The following is a 22741-nucleotide window of genomic DNA, read 5'->3' on the forward strand; positions in this document are numbered from 1 at the left end:
TTGTATGACAGCAGCCATGGGGTAGGTGGTCATTTTGGCATTGCAGATTGATTTCCTGGTATAGGAACTAAAATAGATGGTTTTCATTCCTACGCATTGCAGGAACAATAGTTTCTGGAACGGCTAGCTGATCCACAACACTGGTTTTATTTCCGAGCCGGCAAGTTGAAACAGTACGGCCAGGTTTGCTCACATTTCTAAAGGAGGGGCAAATTCTGAATATTAATTAGGAGCCATTTGGTAATGAAAAATGGGACAATAGATGTACAACCTAATTGGCACTCTGTATCTTTATTCTTTGTCATGGTTTCAGCTGCGCTCCAATCAGAAAGTTGGGGTTAAAGACCCAATTCAGAGACTTGAACACAGAATCTCGGGAATACTGTGTGGTTGGCCATGTCCCATGGAACTCTTTGAAGAAGAGTAAGTGAGTTCTCCCTGATGTGTTGGACAATAGTTACACCTCAATCAACATCCAAAAAAAAACTATCTAGATGTTTCCATATTGCTTAAGAGAAATTGCTGTGTGTAAATTCACTGCTGCGTTTCCGAGGTTCCAAGAGTGACTACACTTCAGAATTGGTCAGGACGAGTTTTGGGACACCCTGAGATTGTAACATCTACTACACAAATGCAGGACTTTGTTTTATATTCTCATGCAATGAAGCATGTGGGAAAATGATTTGGTGCAGTATTCAGCCATGGCTCAGTTGGTAGCATTCCCCTCTGAGCCAAAAAATTTTGGGTTCAAGTCCCAATCCCAGACCTAAACCCAAAAATATAGGTGATACTCGGGTGAGATGTTAAAGTGAGGTCCATAGGCCTGCCATGATATTAAACATGAGCAGGGGAGTTCTGCCCACTCTCTCCTGGCCAATATTTATCCCTTAATTCAGTGTTCTTCAAACTTTTTTTCCGGGGACCCACTTTTACCAACCGGCCAACCTTTGGGACCCAACCCGGCCGACCATCGCGACCCACGCCGGCCAAACTGAGCGACCCACCATTTTCTCTTACCTTGTTTGCTGCTGATAAAAATGGAGGAAATCGTTTTGGGTCTCTTTGGCCCTTGTACACGCTCCTCCAATGGAACCTGTTGGATGAAGGTGAAGCCTTCCGGTGTCGGAAAGTATGGAGTCTCCATCTGTCCAAAATTCTGCATTTCTTCCGTAAAATTTTATTAAATAAACCCCCCCCCCCCCCAAACTTGTAAAAAAAAATAAAATGAATAAAATAAATGGAAAAAATGAATAAAAGTCCCCCAAACTTGTAAAACAAAAAGCTGTGACTGTTTTTTAAAAAAATAGCAGCCGCACTGAGCCCGCGCGCCGTTGATTGTGCGTGCATGCGCACTGCGACCAAATTTTCTTTACATGATCGCGGCCATTTTAAAGGCCGCTTGCAGCCGGCGTTATTACAAGCTGGTTGCTGCGCGAGGATTTGCGCGATCGGGAGCGCCGCGAAGGATGGCTCCGCGACCATCCCGACACCCGCCTGCGACCCACCCAACTTTGAAGAACACTGCCTTAATTAACACAAACTGATCATATCACTTCGATATTTGTGGAAGCTTGCTTTGTGAAAACTGGCTGCTGTGATTCCCACAATATAACCGTGCCTACACATGGGCTATGAAGTGTTTTGTGATATTGTGTAGTTGTGAAAGGCACTTTATGAATGCAAGTCTGTTATATATTATTTTTTTTTAAAGCATTGGGTTTGTAATTGTGCTTTGATTTGCCAGAATGCTTTTTCAATCCACCTTTAATAAACGCAGGAATCTTTAAATTCGTGGCACCAATGAGGTGAGGTCAAGGCAACATTTGACTGTGTGGCATCAAGGAGCCAGAGCAAAACAAGAGTCAATGGGAATTGGGAGGAAAATTCTTTGCCAGTGGGAGTCATACCTGACACAAAGGAAGATGTTTGTGGAGCTTGGAGGTCCATTATCTCTGTGCTAGGACTTCACTGCAATTGGTCTTCAGGATAATGTCCTGCGCCCAACCATCTTCACCTACTTCATAGATAACTTCCACCAAAAGGTCAGAAGTGGGAATGTTTGCTGTTTGGCACTATTTGCAATTCCTCAGATACTGAAGCAGTCCATGTCCGAATGCAGCAATATCTGTGCAACTATCCAGGCTTGGGCTGGCAAATGGCAAATAACATTCATGCCACGCAGTGACCAACTTTAACCAGGGCGAATCTAACCATCGGCCCTTGACATTCAATGGCATTACCATTACTGAATCCCCCACTATTAACATCATTGACCAGAAATTGAACTGGACTAGCCATATAGCAGCACTATGGTTAGCACTGCTGCCTCAGCGACGTGGACCTAGGTTCGAGTCTTGCCTTGGGTGACTCTGTGGAGTTTGCACATTCTGCCTGTGTCTGCTTGGTGCTCAGCTTTCCACCCACAATCTAAAGATGTGCAGGTTAGGTCAATTGGCCATGCTAAATTGCCCCTTGGTGTCCAAAAGGTTTGATGCGGTTGCAGGGTTAGGTGGATAGGGTGGGGGAGTCGGCCTAGGTAGGATGCTGTTTGGAGGGTCGCTGCAGATTCGAGAGGCCAAGTGGCCTCCTTCTGCACTTTAGGGATTCTATGATGCTATATAAATGCCCTTGGGTCGACAAGCAGGTCAAGAGGCCAGGAATCTTGCAGTGGGTAACTCACCTGACTTCCCTCAAAGCCTGTCCAAGATCTACAAAGCACTGATAGGAGTGTGATGGAATACTATCCACTTGCCTGGGTGTGTGCTGCTCCAACAGCACTGAAGAACCTCAACACTATAAAGGACAAAGTTACAGTCTTGATTGGCACCCATCCACAAACATTCAAGAGTGCACTGCTAAAATTCCACCAACACGTCTCCTCTCCTGACAGGGGCGCCAACATTCTTGACCGCTGCTACAAAAACATCAAGGGCGCCTACTGATCCATCCCCTGACCACACTTTGGACAATCGGAGCATAAGATGGTGCTACTTCTCCAAGCATACAAGCAGAAACTTAAGTGGGAGAATCCAGTAAGAAGGTCGTGCAATGCTGGTCCGAGGCAACAGAAGAGCTCCTGCCCCACTGCTTGGACTCAGTGGACTGTTCCATATTAAAGATCTCAACCTAAATGAGTATGCCACCACCATCACAGACCTCATCAGCAAGTGTGTAGAAGATTGCTGCCAAAGAAGGTTGTACGTACATTCCCCAACCGGAAACCTTGGTTTAATCGGGAGATTCACTCACTACTGAAGGCCAGGTCTGTGGTGTTCAAGATAGCCGATCTTGATCTATACAAGAAATTCAGGTAAACCTCCGCAAAGGCATCATATGCCAACAGATAAAACCAGACTAAGCTAGAGTCATAAGACTAAGAACAGGAACTCTTGTCTGTTGTGGCAAGGCTTAAACAGCATAAGGGGCTACAAAACAAAGCCGAGTAGAACCTCCGGCAGCAGCGCACCCCTCCCCGATGAACTCAATATATTTGTTTCAAGCAGGAAACCATCAAACCGTTGTCCACTGCCCCAGCAGCTTCGTACACACTCATACCTGCCGTTACAGCTTCTGAAGTCAGATCGGCCTTCTTGAAAGTAAACCCTCTGAAAGCAACGGGTCTGGACGGAGTCCCTGGTTGTGCACTCAGGTACTGAGCGGACCAAGTGGCGGGTGTCTTCGTGCACATCTTCAAACTCTCGCTACTCCATTCTGAGGTACCTATCTGCTTTAAGGAGATCACCATCATACCGGTCAAAGAACCACCAGGCAACGTGCATCAACGACTACAGTGGCTTGGACATCTATTATTATGAAGTACTTAGAGTGGTTGGTCATGAGACACATCAACTCCATACTCCCAGAATGCCTTGACCAACTGCTTTTCGCATACCGCCACAATGGTTCACAGCAGAAGCCATCTCCCTGGCCCTTCACTCTTCCCTGGCGCATCTTGACAACAAGGACTCCTACGTCAGTCTCCTATTCATTGAATACAGCTGCGCCTTCAACACCATTATCTCAGCCAAGTTCACCTAGGACATGGTTCCTCCCTCTGCAACTGGATCCTCGACTTCCTGACCCATAAACCACAATCAGGATAAACAACAACACCTCCTCCACGATAGTCCTCTATACTGGGGCCCCGCAAGGCTGTGTACTTAGCCCCCTTACTCACCATATATACATGACTGTGACACAATTTGGCTCCAACTCCATCTGCAAGTTTACTGATTACATGATCGTAGTGAGTCGGATCTCGAACAACAACGAGTCAGTGTACAGGAGGGAGATAGAGAACCTAGTGGCGTGGTGTCACGATAATGTCAACAAAACTAAGGCGCTGGTCACTGACATCAGGAAGCGAAATATCATACACACCCCTGTCTGCATCAACTGGGCCGAGGTGAAGATGGTTGATAGCTTCAAATTCCTAGGTGTGCACATCACCAGCAATCTGTCCTGGTCCAACCACGTTGATGCTACGACCAAGAAAGCACAACAGCGCCTATACTTCCTCAGGAACCTAAGGAAATTCGGCATGTCCACATTGACTCTTACCAATTTTTACAGATGCACCATCGTATCTGGCTGTATCACGGCCTGGTATAGCAACTGCTCGGCCCAAGACCGTAAGAAACGACAAAGTTGTGAACACAGCCCAGTCCATCACGCAAAACTGCTTCCCATTCATTGCCTCTGACTACACCTCGTGTTGCCTTGGGAAAGCGGGCAGCATAATCAAAGACCCCTCCCACCCAGATTATTCTCTCTCCCATTGGACAGGAGATACAAAAGCCTGAAAACAACACGAGCAGGTTCAAAGACAGCTTCTACTCCGCCTTACTGGACCCCTTATCGACTAAACTAATTGATCTCCAAATCACTCACCATTCTGACTTGGAAACATATATTGCTGTCACTGGGTCAGAAACCTTGAACTCTCTCTCCCACAGCACTGTGGATGTAGCTACACCACATAGGACTGCAATGGATCAAGACAGCAGCTCATCAACACTTTGAGGACAATTAGGAATGGGTAGTAAATGCTGGCCCACATCCCGTAATGTAAAATGCTGCCATAGTGTTATATGCAGCAAAGATTCAATGTGTTTGTGCTGTCATTTGATTATCCAAAGTTTTCCTTGTATTATTTTGTATTCTAATCAGGATGTGAATTCCTGAACTGGGACTGTCTGCTGTAAAACCTGAAATTTATAATTATGAATCATAGAAGCAGAGTTGCCAATTAGCACGGATTTTCCGTATTTTATACGGAATGTCTGCTTGAGTACTGGAGTACGATTCCCAGCATTGAAATAGGCAAAAGGGGATCTGATTGGCAAGCCGCCTCCAGAATCGCTTCATTTAGTTTCCTATGCGAAAGGGCCCCGCGCAGAGGCCCCTCTCCTTTTCCTCTCCACCCCGCACACGAACAGTGCATGCATGTTGTGATCCTGACCTTCGCGCATGAGGTGCATGTATTTTACTGTTGCGATTAAAAGATCATGTCGGGGGTCGACTATAGTAGCATTCACCTGGATCATCTACATCATTTGAAGGCCTGTAGCATTTGGGAATTGTATGGGGTGATAGTGATGCAATTTTTTTAATGTTTCCAACTTAATTTAAAATACAGGCAATTTAAACCCTGCTGCATTTGTTCTCTGTGCATGTATTATAGAATACATTTTTTTAGTGCCTTCCATTACCATTTCCAGCTAATTCTGTTCTGACTTGGTCAAGCGAGGAGGATGCTAGCCACAGCAGGGCTGTTTGTATAGGAGTTACCAATAAGCCTCAGTTCAAGCCTGCACTGACGTCATAGCAATGCTGCCAATTAGCACAGATTTTCCGTATTTTGGAAAATCTGCTTGAATACAGCAATCCGATTTTTCATGTTGGAATACGCAATCACTGCAGCCCTCAGTCAAATGCAACCTGATGCTGCACTGAAGGAGAATATTTAAGTGGGAGGAATTTTTTTGGGGCAGGGAAGAGCTCCCTTTAAAGGATTGGCTGGCTGTGTGGGGGTGGGGGAGTGAGGAGGCGATGGGAAGAGGAGCTGATTGGCAAGCCGCAGTGAATGCATTCCTCCCGAAAAGCTTCCATTGGTTTCCTTGGCGACGGTCATGGAAGACAGAGCCCTGTGTTGAAGCCCCGCTCCCTCTCATCTCTGCCCCGCACACTACAGTGCATGCTTGTCATGTAATCCTTTGCACGGAATGACGTCAAGGTGCCTGTACATGTATGTAAAAGCATTGGATTTACATTTTCCATTTGTATTGTAGATTTGTGCAATACACGTGTAAAGCATTTTTTCTTTGAAATGAAAATAACTATTGTACTGCCAAAATACTGATTTTTGGTATCTGGAATACTTATCGTTGGGAAAGGTTGGCAGCTCTGTTGAAGAGAAGTATCTGAACTAGTTTAACAAAGCATATTGTAGCAATATAAGGAAACAAGAAATTAGAAACTACTATTTCGTTTTCCTGGAACCCTTTTTTAATATCTTATGAAGGCACCAACATCCTTGTTCTGAAAGAATCTACAACGACCTTGACGTTGCATGAAAGTGTTGAATTAACCCGAAGCAAAATTAAATTGCGACATTGCAATTCTCTGAACTTGCTTTGGATGATGGGGTGGAAGAAATTGTGGCAGAAACCCTACAGCTATACTTTGCAGTCTGTTGGCAAACTTCATCTACTTAGTTTATAGTACAATTTATAATAATTCACGTATGGTTATTCATGAAGGCCTTGACTTCTCAACCTTGCCCCACGCCTGAGGTGCGGTGATCCTCAGGTTAAATCACCACCAGTCAGCTCTCCCCCTCAAAGGGGAAAGCAGCCTATGGTCATTTGGGACTATGGCGACTTTTACCCTAGTACAAGATGCTCCAGTAAAATGTTGAATGAATTGATATTTAACAATCAATTATCCTAAAGGGAATGCAATGTTCTGAGGAAAAAATTGTACAATATGTAATTTAAGAAATTTTGATAAATGCTTTTTCAACTTAAAAAGGTAGGACTACCTTGGCAATGATTTTACTTTTATGTGCTATGCAGATCTCTTGCCCAGGTTTTTCTGTCTAGGTTGTTTTGAGGTTTTCTGACACATCTTTGTCAACGTTCTGAGTTTTCAATCGTTTAATTTGTAAACCAAACAGAAATTGGCAGATCTCACTTGGGGTAAATCAATTTTTCTTAAAAGAGTTAAATTGAGGTTTAATGTACAGAAACTACTGTTATCAAAGATTGGTTAGTTTTTGTATAAACAATTTGATTAAAATATCCATGTCATTGGTAGGAGTACCTATTTCATTTTCTCCTTGTTTTGGATTAGCAGGAAATTGATGGTATAGTGGTAATGTCACTCGACTAGTCACCCAGAGGCCCAGGCTAATAATAATATTCAATAATCTTCAATAATCTTTATTAGTGTCACAATGAGGCTTACAATTAACACTGCAAAGTTACTGTGAAAATCCCCTCGTCACCACTTTCTGGCACCTGTTCCAGAGCACCTGCTGACGATACGACCATGGTGGGCCGGATCTCGAATAACGACGAGTCCGAATACAGGAGGGAGATAGAGAACCTAGTGGAGTGGTGCAGCGACAACAATCTCTCCCTTAATGCCAGCAAAACTAAAGAGCTGGTCATCGACTTCAGGAAGCAAAGTACTGTACACACCCCTGTCAGCATCAACGGAGCCGAGGTAGAGATGGTGAGCAGTTTCAAATTCCTAGGGGTGCACATCACCAAAAATCTATCCTGGTCCACTCATGTCGATGCTATCACCAAGAAAGCACAACAGCGCCTCTACTTCCTCAGGAAACTAAGGAAATTTGGCATGTCCACATTAACCCGTACCAACTTTTACAGATGCACTATAGAGAGCATCCTCTCGGGCTGCATCACAGCCTGGTATGGCAACTGCTCGGCCCAGGACCGCAAGGAACTTCAGAGAGTCTTGAATACCGCCCAGTCCATCTCACGAACCTGCCTCCCATCCATTGATTCCATCTACACCTCCCGCTGCCGGGGGAAAGCAGGCAGCATAATCAAAGACCCCTCCCACCCGGCTTACTCACTCTTCCAACTTCTTCCATCGGGCAGGAGATTCAGAAGTCTGAGAACACGGACAAACAGACTCAAAAACAGCTTCTTCCCCACTGTCACCAGACTCCTAAATGACCCTCTTATGGACTGTCCTCATTAACACTACACCCATGTCTGCTTCATCCGATGCCAATGCTTATGTAGTACATTGTATATATTGTGTTGCCCTATTATGTATTCTCATGTATTTTCTTGAATTCTGTTCAATTCCCTTTTCTTCCCATGTACTGAATGATCTGTTGAGCTGCTTGCAGAAAAATACTTTTCACTGTACCTCGGTACACGTGACAATAAACAAATCCAATCCATCCAATCCAATCCAATACACAGGGAGAATTCAGAATGTCCAATTCACCTAATAAGAACGTCTTTCGGGACTTGTGGGTGGAAACCGGAACACCCGGAGGAAACCCACATAAACAGCAAAAGCAGCATGCAATAGAGCTAAGCAATCCCATAACCAACGGATCAGATCTAAACTCTGCACTCCTGGTACATCCTGTCGTGAATGGTGGTGGGCAATTGAACAACTAACTTGTTCTATACAAATACAAATAACCCCACCCTCAATGATGGAAGTGCCCAGTACATCAGTGCAAAAGACAAGGCTGCAGCCAAAAGTGCTGAGATGATCCATCTCTGCTGCCTCATGAGGACCCCAGCATCAATGGTGCTGGTGTTCAGCCAACTTAATTCGCTCCACATGCTACCAAGAACTGGCTGAAAACACTAGATACTGCCAAGACGGTTCTGAGCCCTGACAACATTCAACCATAGTACTGAAGACTTGTGCTCCAGAACTTCCCGTGCCCCAAGTCGAGCTGTTCCAGCGCAGTTGCAACACTGGCATCCACCCAGCAATATGGAAGTTTGCCCAGCTATGCCCTGTACACCAGAAATAGGACAAATCCAATCTGACCAATCGCCTCTCTATCAGTTTACTCTTGGTCGTTAGTAAAGTGGTAGAAGGCATTATCGAGAGTATTATTAAGCGGCACTTAGCAATATCTTTCTCAAGAGGACTCGGTTTGGATCCCACAAAGGCAAGATGCAAATACCATGGTGGACACCACAAGAAAAAGAAAGCTTTTCCAGCCTGGGAAAAGCAAGTGTTTTAACTGCCAGAATCCAAATAATTTTGCAGCAAGTGTTTGGCAAGAAAGAAGCAAAACAAACCTGTACAGATGCCCAATGGAGAGAGAACAGCCGGCAGGTCTGCCAAATCATTATGCACTATAAAACAGGTTGGCTCTGTTAAGTGTATAGGTGATTAATGGCTTGTGATTGTTAGAGTGATGCCCACAAAAGGAGAGCATCAAGTGAACAAAAAGTGTCAGACAATGGTGCATCATGCAACATCGTGACCATCACAGACTTGTGTGAGGTGGCTCATCAAGGAAATTCAAAAACAAAGCCTTTGAAAGTGATGTTGAGGCTACGTTATGGCATTGTACTCCATAAATTCATCTGAGTGCTCAATGCAATGGCAAGATAAAGATCCCGAATTGCAGTTTGTAGATGGTAAGCAAAAGTCACTAATTTTGGCTGGATCAAGCCTAGCTTGAACTGGTGATCCGAAACGTGCTAAAAGAAATTTACAACATGTCACCAGAAACTAAACTGAACTAGCCATATAAATAGCATGACTACAAGAGAAGTCAGAGGAAATAAGTGGCGAGTAACTCCCCATCTGACTCTGAGCACAGAATTGTTATGGTGCAGAAGGGGGCCATTTGGCCCACCTTCTCTGCACTGGCTCTCCAAACGACCATAATTTTAACAGTTTTTAATGCTGTTTTTTATTTATGACAGGCGAGTGCTTAATATCATTCCACTTTACAATTGCGTCCTTCGTAACCGAGGGTATAAATAATACATCTCTCTGCTGTACAAGTGGTCAAAACTTACATTTAGTGTTATCTCCAAACGAGCATCATGACTTTGCTTCATTCCCCAGCCTTTTCCCCGAACCCCTAAATAGGGTTTCTATTCGGGTTATCATCAATACCGTCTTTAATGACTCTTGAGCCTACCTCCACCACACGCAAGTAGTGCATTCCAAACCAAAACCACTAATTCTGTAAGAAAAATAATTTTCTCACATCACTTTTGCGACTTTTGCAAATCACTAACTCGGGCAGGAGATACAAAAGTCTGAGAACCAGCACGGACAGATTCAAAAACAGCTTCTCCACTACTACCAGACTCCTAAACCGGTGTTCTTCAAACTTTTTTTCCGGGGACCCATTTTTACCAACTGGCCAACCTTCGGGACCCAACCCGGCCGACCTTAGCGACCCATGCTAGCCAACCTGCGCTACCCACCATTTTCTCTTATCTTGTTTGCTGCTGACAAAAATGGAAGAAATTATTTTGGGTCCCTTTGGCCCTTGTACACGTTCCCCCAATGGGATCTGTTGGAAGAAGGTAAAGCCTTCCGGTGTCAGAAAGTATGGAGTCTCCATCTGTCCAAAGTTCTGCTTTTTATTTCCCCTGTAAAATGTTATCAAATAAAACCCCTCCGAACTTGTAAAAAAAAATAAAATGGATAAAATAAATGAAAAAAATAAAAATTAAATGGATAAAATAAATCAATAAAATGTATAACCCCCCCGAACTTGCAAAACAAAAAGCCTCGACGGTTTTAAAAATAAAAGAACATGCGTTCCCGATCATCGGCGCGTGTGCGCATAGTTTTGCGCATGCGCGCCGATGATCTGGCACGCATGCGCAGTGTGGCTGCATTTTTTTACATGTTTGTGGTCATTTTGAAGGCCACTTGCAGCCGGCGTTATAAACAGGCAGGTGCTGCGGCTGTTGCGCGCAGAATTGCGTGACCGGGAACGCCGCGATGGACGGCTCCGTGACCCTCCCGACATCCGCCCGCGACCCACCGAGTCATTCCCCCGAGTTTGACAATGCCTGTCCGAAATGACCCTCTTATGGACTGATCTGCTTAATACTACACTCCTGTATGCTTTACCCGGTGCCGGTGTCTATGTATTTATATTGTGTACCTTGTGTTCCCCGATTATGTATTTTCTTTTCATGTACTCTATAAGAAGTTAGTTCAAATTACATAAATTTCACTCACGGTGATCAGTAACCTCTGAAACATTTTTCCACCTCCGTTTCCCACAATGGTTGATGGAGTTCACTAGAAAGATTTAATGTAGTATGTTAGTAATTTTTGTGTCATGTGAGAGTACCTTTAAGAAATGGGTGTTTATCAGTGAGTGTGGGTGTCAGAGTGTGGGTGGAGCGGGGCTGTCTGTCAGCTTTTTACTTTCATTTTAGGCTGTTTGATGCAGTGAATGTAAACCTGATGTGATTCTGTTAAAAGGTGTTTATTTTGTCTTCTGGATGTTGTTTGGGAAGTTATTAAGGATTACTTAGTGTTGTATTCTTTGGGTTGTATTTGAATTGTTGGTAGCTGATGTTCACTACGTTTTAAAAAGGTTAACTTGAGTTCATAGAATAAACACTGTTTTGCTTTAAAAAATACTTTTCCATTTCTGCTGTACCATACCTGTAGAGTGGGCCATGTGCTCCCCATACCACAATCTATTAAAAGTTGTGGGTCAGGTGAACTCCATGATACACTTTGGGGTTCTCTAAACCCTGGCCCATAACAGTTGGTTGTAGCATAGTTTTTGTACCTAGTTGGATGTGTAGAAATTTATGTTGCACAACAGATTCATGATGAAGTGCACAGAGCATTTTAAGAATATTTCTGTTCTGTGGATATCTGGAGATCACATCATTGTAAAATTAGAAATTGGCTTTCGAATTTGCATTTAGCTACGAATACATGCCCTTTCAAAGTTAAGAGAAATTCCTCCGTTGTGATTTTGTTTTCTGTTTAAAATTCTGACCATTTATAAATCTGTGTCTTCAATCGGAAAGTAGATACTCATTATGGTGCTGTCACTGGCAGCAGATTGTATAGAAGGTTACCAAAGTTGAATTGCTGCCAATTCTTATTTTCACCAACCTTTGTTCCCTGAAAAATGATTGAAGACTCTGTCTCACTTTTCTTTGGCCTTGGTGTTCTTAGTTGTCTTGGCAACAGGGCTAAATCAATATTTTCTGTAAATGCAGAGTAGCCTGGGTGTTAAGACAGCTCAAACCCTCAGGGTTTTAGTGGTGGATGGAATGTCAGTGGGCAATAATACATGTTTCAAAGTGGAGAATCTAAATCGCGAAAGACAAGGTAGCACAGCAGATTGCTGTACCAAGAGTCTGTATTCAACATTGGTGTGTTTTTCAGAACTGTGTACAGTTGTACTTGGAGCTGATGTACTTGGTCACCACCTTTGTCCCCTCTGAGACAGCATGCTTGGCAAGCTCCCCAAGGAGCCGCAGGCATAAGGCGGTCTGGATCTCCTGGGAGCTGATGGTGTGCCACTTGCTGAAATGGGCCAGAAGGGATGGAAGATGTAATTGATGATCAAGTTCATGTCCCCCTCTGTATCCTCTGCTTCAAGGAAAACAACCCCAGTCTATCCATACCTAAAACTCTCCAGCTCGGGCAACATCCTGGTAAATTTCCTCTGCATCCTTTCCATTGTTATCACATCCTGCCTATAATGGGCAGCACGGTAGCACAGTGGGTAGCACTGGGTCCCAGGTTCGATTCCTGGCTTGGGTCACTGTATGCATGGTGTCTGCACGTTCTCCCCGTGTCTGCGTGGGTTTCCTCCGGTTTCTGCAGTTTCCTCCCACAAGTCGTGAAAGATGTGCTGTTGGGTAATTTGGACATTCTGAATTCTCCCTCTGTGTACCCGAACAGGCGCCGGAATGTGGCGACTAGGGGCTTTTCACAGTAACTTCATTGCAGTGTTAATGCAAGTCAACTTGTGACAATAAAGATTATTATTAATCTAGAATCCAGAACTACAATACTTGAGCTATGACCTAACCAGCATTTTATAGAGTTCCAACATAACCTCCCTGCTCTGAAATTCTATGCCTTGGCTAACAAAAGCAAGTATTAATAAATTTAGAGTACCCAATTATTATTTTTCCAATTAAGGGACAATTTAGCGTGGCCAATCCACCTAACCTGCATATCTTTGGGTTGTGGGGGTGAAACCCACGCAGACATGGGGAGAATGTGCAAACTCCACACGGACAGTGACCCAGGGCCGGGATTCGAATCCGGGTCCTCAGCGCCGCAGTTCCAGTGCTAACCACTGTGCCACATGCCGCCCTTACAAAGGCAAGTATACTTAAGCACTTTCTATCTACCTGCTCTGCTACCTTAAGGGACCGGTCCGATGTACATGCACAACAATGTTTCTCTGATCCTCGGTGTTTCCCATCATGAATCTGTACTTGTTGTCCAAGTTTTTTTCTCTAAGAAGTGCCTACAGATTGCTGAATAGTACTCCATGAGAGAGCAGCACTCGTGTGAAAGTGCAAAACATGGAAGACATCTAATAAACTATTCCTGTGATGAACATTTCACAACGATTTTCCATCGTCCAGTGGTGCTTTGCTTTTGCTCATGGATCATGTTGGCAAGACTTGCAGCCATGCAAATGTTCAAAATGATAGATTGACTAGTTTTACAGTAAAATGGGAACGCTTTGAAAATTGATCATTACTGTCAAAGAATCAATTATGGGGCGGCACGTTGGTGTAGTGGTTAGCACTGCTGCCTCACTGCGCCCAGGACCCCGGTTTGATCCTCTCCCCGGGACACTGTTCGTGTGGAGTTCTGCTTTAAATTAGCTATTTAATTCCAAGATAGAATGGCGTTGGTGCTTTAGAGCAACCCTAATTAGCATTTCCATCAGTATGCAAGGCCAAGAGGTCCATGTTGCCATTTAGATAGATGGGCATTTGAGAGGGAAAGAGTCCAAAGAAAACCATTGTACTATCAGGGTACAGGGTTCCCCAAACTTTCACTCAGACCCAAGTCACTTTTCCAGAATCTGAGTGAGAGCAGGAGATAGAGGGGACTAGTCCTGTACTGCAACAGAGAAAATTTGTTTTGCAGAATGTGGATGGATGAGTTCTCATTCAGATTGAAGAAGCCAAGTTCATGAGGATCTAAAGGAGGCTGCAAGATTGACCTAAATTGAACTCGAGGAGGAATCTCCAATGTAATCCTTTCAATGAAAGTCCGTTCTGGGATTAGAAGTTACCCAACTGGGAAAATGAACGAGGAAGCAGGTCCAGAAGTGGGGAACAGCAGTGGACTGGTTCTGAGAGAATCAAGAGTCTACTTAAGGGACAAAGCATTTTTGGTTTTTTAAAAGTTAAATGAGGAAACTTTTCTGAAGTTATGAATATAATTTTTCGATTAAAACAATGTTTGCTCAATGTTCCTTTTAATTTTGTTTATGAAAGTAAAAGTCTTAAATCATGAGATCTTGTGAGATTTTCTTAGTCAGTTACTGGATTTCAAATATGTTTTCAAGTTATTGGTTTCTACAGAACTTGTAACAGTAAGATTCAAAGCGAAGCAACTTTTATTGCCTTTCCCACCAATGTTGCAAAGTGCTTTACATACAGCGACCACTTTTAAAAACAAATGTCTGTCTATTGAGATTTTCAATTTTTTACACATTCTCATCAAACCAAACAGAAGCAGAAAGATAGTTATAGAATCATGGAATCCCTACAGTGCAGAAGGAGGCTATTCAGCCATTGAGTCTGCACCAACCCTCCAAAAAAAGCACCCTAACCTTGGTTCGGTCCCTGCCCTATTTCCGTAACCCCCACCTTGGACACCAGGGGTTAATGTAGCATACCCAATCTATCTAACCTGAACAACTTTGGACTGTGGGAGGAAACCGGAGTTCTCTGAGGAAACCCACACAAACATAGTGAGAATGTGCAAAGTCCACGCAGACGGTCGTCCAAGGTTGGAATCAAACTCTAGTCTGTGGTGCTGTGAGGCAGTAGTGCTGACCACTGTGCCACCATGCTGCCCCAGGATTAATGTGCTCCCGTAGAATTTGAGCTGCCCGGCCTCCCGAAATGTGACAACCAGATCTCAAACTCATTGGGAACTCACCGCAGACACCAGGTCCCTCATCAGTTAAGCCATCATCCTCCCTCGAACGCCATAATATAGATGACAGGCCATGCAACAGAAACTCAACAACAAATCAAAGGTGGGCCCCCATCGTACGCCACCACCAGCTCTATAAAGGTGCCTTGCAGCACAGCAGAGGTATCAAATGATCACCTTCATTGCTAGCAGCAACCATCTGTCGGTGTGCACTGAATTGTCAGGGTGCAAAACCTCTGAAAGTCAAGGACCAGGCCCTACCTTCAACTCCCGCAGCTGCCATTACTGGATCATTGTCTTAACATAAATGTGCTGCAAGAAATCTCAGCACATAGTAAAAGCCATGTAACCCAAAAAAGAGCTGAGGATAAAAACTGAGATTGAAAGATGAGCAGAGCTGGAGCTCACAAAAGCCCATCTGCTCCCATGCCCAGCGACCTGCTCTGCCATCAAGTATGATCATGGTTGATCTTGGTGCCATTGTCATGCCAGTTCCTCAAATCCCTTGATTTCCTGAGGTGCCAAAACACACACTGTCTCGGTCTTATGCAAAATTGGCGCATCCACACTTTCTCAAATACAGCATTCCAAAGATTCACAACCCTTTGAGTGAAGTTTCTCAACTTAATCAGAAATGGTTTACCCCTTATCCTGAGACTTTGTCACCCAATTTCTGGTCATGGCAGATACGACATAGAGGATCTTTTCTGTTGAAAGTACAAGTTGGCAACAAAACAGTCGTCGGCCAATGTTGCATTTAGTTTGTTCCAGTAAAAGTCTTAAAACTTGAAACTTTGTGCTGTCCTTTCCTTGGTCACTGCAAATTCAAGCATATTTTAAAAATATCAGTCTGTACGAATTCCATAGCAATATATTACGTTGCAGTGAATGGACATTTATTTTACAAAGGATTTCATCTATTGGTTTGATCTTGATTGTTATATTTGGATTGAAGAGGTGGAACAAGTTAAGGCAACAGAAACAATTTATCCTCTAATGGGATGGCAGAAGATAACCATGCGACTAATTGCATTCTCTGACTGTAACAACTAGGAAAAGGTGTCTGGATGTGCAATTCCAAACCATAATTCATGGTTTCCTTTTTCGTGATTAAGGCACAGTTCCAGTAATCTGCTTTGTTGCTACTCTGGAATGCTGGAACGCAGGCTACGGCAGGAATTTCCCTGCTTCTGCAGAACTGAAACTATCATTCACGTTTAATAGAGCTAATCCTTTGCATGGAGTCGCATTGAAGTAATATTTTACCCAAAGTAAAAGGAAGGCTGGTACCAAGTATGTCTGAAATAACTTGTGTTTAAATGTGTTGATGTGCCAACTTTGTGACTAACTTCACTGGAAATTTTTCAAACAATAGATAACTGCATATTATGAGTATGAACAGTATAGGTTGTGGAAACTACTACAATATGGTGCAAAATTCTGCAGAAAGGACATGATTGTACAATTGATCTTTATGTCAAATATGTTCAGTCACTTCAGATGAAAATAGGCCTTGCCACCCAGGATGCAATCATATTGAATTTTACATTCATTCCAATAAATTCTATTTTGGGGTACTTGGGCTTTGCATAGGACTATTATTAACACTCTCAAAGATGATAACCGTAATAATCCTCCGGATTTGAGAGTCTCAACATACTTGTAAGAGAAAAGTACTTATTTGATTTTGGACTACTATAGTTTTGGGTAATTTTGTGGACTTGGAACTCGAATCATAGCACATTTTTAGGCGTTTGGCTATTTAATTAGAATTCGTTTGCTATTTGAACAAATGAATATTCTAAGAAATGAAAACAGAAATGGCTGGAGCTACTCTGCAAGTCAGGTAGCAACTATGGAGAGAAGCAGTTAATGCTTCAGGTGATAGTATCATCAACCGCAAATGTTAACACCCATCTCCACGGATGTTGTCTGGTCCCCTGAACATTTCCAGCACCTCCTGTTTTTATTTCAGATTCCCAGCATCTAAAGTATTCGACTCTTGTTCTTTTGCCAATTACCTAGGAATATACAAGTGGTGATGCAGCGAGTTATGACTTTAATAGGACCGTAGAAATCTTGGTTTGAGGATTAGAGGTGGGGAAGGGTGAGGTTATGAGAGGATTAGAGATGGAGAACGGTGAGGCCATGCAGTAACTTGAAAAAAAGCATGAGAATTTTTAAATAAGACATTATTTAACCAGAAGGTTGAATGAACAGAGGAAATAGATGAATGGACTTCGTGCAAGTTAAGACGTGGACAGCATATTTTGGATTACTTAGTTTACTGAGAGTAGAATGTGGCAGATGAGCCAGGAGTGCATTGGGATAGTTAGCCAAATGTTGTGGGCCAGGGTTTAGAGAATTCCAAAGTGTACCATGGAGTTCACCTGACCCACAACTTTTAATCAATTGTGGTATGGGGAGCACACTGCTCACTCTACAGGTATGGTATAGCAGAAAATGGACCAGTGGTATTTAAAACAAAACCATGTTTATGCTATGAACTCAAGTTAACCTTTTTAAAACAAACAGTGAATATCTTAGCAACCAATAAATCAAATACACCCCCCCCAAAGAATACAACACAAAGCAATTTGTAGGCTGTCCTTTTAACATCAAAATGACTTAACAAACCTTCGAACAGGAGCACATTCGGTCGACATATAATACTGAGACCCTTTTACAATTTTCAGTTCACCAAATGATCCATAGATAGTCTTTGGATGGCAGAGATCAACTTTACATGCAGCTCACTGAAAAACACAGACACACCCAAGCTTTTCTCAAACTGAAACTAAAAAGCAGAAGTAGAGCTCAGCTCCACCCACACTCTGACACAACTCCAGTAACATGGGCAGCTACATTTCTTAAAGGTACATTTCTTAAACACCCATTTCTTAAAGGGTACTCTCACGTGACACCCCCAAGAAAAAAATAAAGCATCATCTTCAAGATTTTCACCATCCTTTAAGAAATGCACACAGTAAATATATTTTATCGTTTCAAAAAAAAAACAACACACGCCAACAGGAAAATAATATAGTCCATTTTTGTTCTCCTTCCTCCAACTGAAATTGCTTCCGTTCATCACATTTGTGACAAAGCATCGGCTATCACGTTTCCGCGTCCTGCCACATGTACTATTTTTAAATGAAATGGCTGTAACAGTAAACTCCAGCGAAGCAGCCTTGCATTGTTGTTCCGGAATCACTCCAAAAATGTCAACGGATTATGATCAGTATACATAACGGTGTCAGACGGATTGCTGGTTACATAAATGTGAAAATGTTGCAAAGCCATTCGGCTCATCGAGTCTGCACCAACCACTTAAACCCTCACTTCCACCCCATCCCCATAATCCAATAACCCCTCCCAACCCCTTTGGACACTAAGGGCAATTTATCATGGCCAATCCACCTAACCTGCACATCTTTGGACTGTGGGAGGAAAAAGGAGCACCCGGAGGAAACCCACGCTGACACGGGGAGAACGTGCAGACTCTGCACCGACAGTGACCCAAGTCGGGAATCGAACCTGGAACCCTGGTGCTGTGAAGCAACAGTGCTAGTCATTTGTGCTACCGTGCTGCCCTAGCTCCTTGCACTTATGTTCAGTGAGGGTAGTAGGGCAATGTAAATGGGAGAGAGATTTAAGATAACAGTTTGCAGTAGTGAAAATAAGTCGGGGGTTATCTTTGCATTTCAGAATAATCCTGGAATAGTGAGCAGTTTTGGCAGATTAGAGCAGGATCCTATGCGTCATGATGCTGGCAGTCAGCACCAGTTCACTGGCATTTCACTTCAATGCCTACACCATCACAGGGAGGTGGATCGTGTGATAACTACATATACAGCGATAGCAGCAATTTGTTTGTTCTTTAAATGAGATCTTGGGAGAAGGCACCAGCAACAGTCACAGAAAAGAAATGATGTGTGATTTTCCTCTTGGGCAGGGCAAGTGAGATTTAAGGACCAGCATGCGAAATCTGTGTGCACGTTTGACATCTCTGCAATCGTGTCACTATAATAGTGTATTATAAGTTATCAGTCTTCATAAATAAAACTCATGGGGCTCCATGTGCTGTTCAAAAAAGAGAATGCTGTCCGCATGCATGTCCCCCTCAGGCGGATCAGCAATGCGCAGGCCTGATGCCCGGCGAGGCAGACTGCCGCCTCCTGACGTCGGCACTCTGTCCCAGTACAATGTCTACCTGCCATCAGCATGCTGTCCCAGTACCACCTCCTCCTGTTGCCCGCGCACTGTCCCAGTACCATCTCCTCCTGACGTCAGCGCACTGTCCCAGTACCATCTCCTCCTGACATCAGCGTGCTATCCCATTACCATCTCCTCCTGACGTCAGCGCACTATCCCAGTACCATCTCCTCCTGACGTCAGCGCGCTGTCCTAGGACCAAACTTCTTTGTAAAAACGGCAATCTTCCAACCAAAAGTGGCGGCAGAAGCAGGTCACATGTACACTGACATCATGCAATCCGTGCTTTTACCGTGAAATCACAGAGGAGGAATTCCTCCATTTTGTAGCTTGTCAGCAAGCAGGCAACTGTGAAGAACTGAAGATGGATCAATTTGTAATGAGGAAGAGAGGGCCAGAGACACAAACAGGCCAGGATTTCACAACTGAATCTGCTGGAGAGAGCTTAACAGGAGAGTCCACGGTGGGACGAAGCAGTGCTGGTGTGAAATCCTAGGCCTCTGATGAACGACTCATTAAGAAGAAATTGATATTGGGAACAAAGGAGTGTAAAGATGATTTCTTCTTGAGTTATGGATTTATTAATTGTGCCAATACTAATTAAGATGCAAAACCCATATATGTTGTTTTCAGACAAGTACTGGCCAATGAAAGATTAAAATCCTCAAAACTCGGAAGGCAGCTGAAAACTAAGCATGGTGAGTTCGAGGACAAACCTCAATTTTCTTTTTCTAAGGATTCAGCGAGAACCTGAAGCATCAGCTGAAGTCCTTAGCAGAATTGTAATATTGAATGATAAAGCAAGTGAGATTGTGAGGACCAAGCAGGTTCACGTGTCGCATTAAAGGTAAGTGAAAATGGTGGGTTGTGAAGGTCGGTCGGTGTGGGCAGGAAGGTCAGCCAGGGTCCTGGGCAAAAAAAGTTTGACAAACACTGCCCTACAGCATTGCAGATGTGCCAACACCACAGTTTAAGAAGTGGTTTACCACTACTTTTTGAAGGACAATTAGGGATGTGCAATAAAAGCTGCACCGGGGGAATCCCCCAATCCGAGCGAAGCCTCATGTTCATCTCTAAAACAAGAGAATAAAATGTAATTGGGCCTGAATAGAACATGTCAGCAGGTGGCTCTAGCCTAGGGACTAGACTCATACAAAGATTTCTCGCCGCTGTTGACTGTTGGCAATGTGGTCCTAGCCTTGCTCACGTTGGAGTTGTGGCATCAAGTGATAGATTTCCTTACTGAAGCGCAAATGTCTCTGATCGTTCCTGCTGCTTACTGTTTGTTGAGCTGTACATGATTGAAGGTGTAAGTTGGGTTCAATTAACTTTGCCAGCTGATGGACATCATGGGCGGTGTGCTCTGCATACTTCTGGCAGCCATTCATTGTACGTGCTAATGCATTCACCTGGAAGTGTAACTCATCGCAAAATAATTTGTGCATTCCACAAATGCCATCTTCCACACCAAATGGCATGTGTCGCGGCAACAATAGTGCTACTGATCTATAGAAAAAATCTCCACTGCCAGACTCTACACCATATAATAAATCTTAATTTCCAGGGAATTCTGGAATACATAGATAATTAAATTATATATCACTTTGGTCCTTCGATTTTGCCAAAAGAAACCCTGCACCTTCCTCTTGCTGACACCATCCATTTACATTATCCCTCTGGACAGTCTGATTTATATCTTCACCACCGAATGTGTGCAATAATTAAATCTAAACTCCTTCCTTTCTCTGAGCTTGAGTATGTGACCCGTTATTGAGTTTAGGGTTCTGTTAAACAATTTATCATGGTTCAGTTTAATCAATAGCCTTTAGAGTCTTGACATACTTTAAAGCTTGCCTTGAGCCTTCCTTTCTCCAGTGTGAAAAATTCCTGGCCATTCAGGCCCTATATGTAGTCACGTGCCTACTCTTCCAAAATCTATTGTTTCCCTTCAGTACTGCAATCCAAATTGTGCACGCACATTATTACCTTGATCAGTGGTGACAAGTTGCCAATGTTTTTAAGAGATTTGGGAGACCACAGTTGACTGTTAATCCATGGCCATGTTTCCCACCATGATGGTCACATAGTACGTCATTTTAGTGCAATCACATATCGTCTGCATTTGACAATTAAATTGAGTAAGAAAAAATGTAGTTTTGCAGAGACTTGTAACCTCTTTGTGCACTGACCAAATAAGGACTGTTTTAAAGCTATTGATAAAATCCCACATAAGCGGTTAGTGTACAAAATTAAAGCACATGGGGTAGGGGGATATATACTGGCATGGGCTGAGAATTGGTTAGCAAGTGGGAATAAATGGTTTTTTTTTTTTGGCAGGTGGTGACTGGGGTCCCGTAGGGATCAGTGCTTGGATCCCAGCAGGTCATAATATACAGCGGTTAGCTGCTGCGCCTCAGCACCTGGGGTGCAGGTTTGATTCTAATGTTGGATGACTGTGTGTAGGTTTGGTGGATTGGTCATTCTAAATTTCCCTTTGGTATCCAACTATCAGGTGAGGTTATGAGGGCCTGGGGGAGTACTCTTTTGGAGGGTCGGTGCAGACTTGATGGGCCAAAGGGTCTCCTGCACTGTCTGGATTCTGTTCTCTATTCTATTCTATAATAATTTAGATGAGGGAGTTTGCTGACGACATGAAACACAAATGTGTTGTGAGGAGGATTTAGATTAGTTGAGTGAGAAGACAAATACATGGCAGATGCTGTACAATGTGAATAAATGTGAAGAGATCCACTTCGGAAGGGGAAACAGAATGGTAGAATGTTATTTAAATGGTGATGGACTTGAAAATGTTGATATACAAAGCGACCCGAGTGTCAAGCCATGGGACCACTCATTTAAGTGAAGTATGCAGATACAGCATGTTGGCCTTCATTGCAAGAGGACTTGAGTGGATGAGCAAGGATGTTTTGCTGCAGCTGTTGAATCATATTGAATGGCAGAGCATGCTTGAAGAGTTGAATGGCCTCCTATTTTCTGTTTTTTAAATTCCTGCACCCCTGTTTCAAAGCTCCGTACCATACAGGACAAAGCAGCCTGCTTATTTGGCATCCCACCCACCATCTTGAACATCCACTCACTCCATTGCATAATGACGTCGGGGTGTGTATTATCTAAAAGAGGCACTGCAGCAACTCACTAAGGCTCCTACAACAGCACCTCCAAAACCTGCGACTTTTACCACCTAGAAGAACCAAAACCGCAGATGCATGTGAATGCCACCACTTGCAGATTCCCTTCCAATCCACGCACATTCCTGGCTTGCAATTATGTCGCTGTTGCTGGATTGAAATTCTGGGACTTCCTTCCTCAGGAGACACGAGCGAGGGTACACTGTTTAAAAACAAGGGCT

The 22741-nt window shown here is 43.5% G+C and overlaps 1 protein-coding gene across 7 annotated transcripts in view; it reads left to right on the forward strand.

Annotated features, from left to right (window-relative positions):
• The window catches only part of dipk2ab (divergent protein kinase domain 2Ab), a 242217-nt gene that overhangs the window by 79634 nt on the left and 139842 nt on the right, over positions 1-22741 (forward strand). Inside the window, exon 2 of one of the 7 annotated variants that reach the window (XM_038816605.1) lies at positions 20005-20069. The exons of the other annotated variants lie outside the window; for them this stretch is intronic. Coding sequence (XP_038672533.1) covers positions 20067-20069 — 3 coding nt within the window. The 5' untranslated portion in view covers positions 20005-20066. The remainder of the gene's footprint in view (positions 1-20004; positions 20070-22741) is intronic. 7 annotated transcript variants of the gene reach the window in all.

This window comes from Scyliorhinus canicula, chromosome 13, assembly GCF_902713615.1.
Source record: "Scyliorhinus canicula chromosome 13, sScyCan1.1, whole genome shotgun sequence".
In the NCBI taxonomy this organism is placed as follows: Eukaryota; Metazoa; Chordata; class Chondrichthyes; order Carcharhiniformes; family Scyliorhinidae; genus Scyliorhinus; species Scyliorhinus canicula.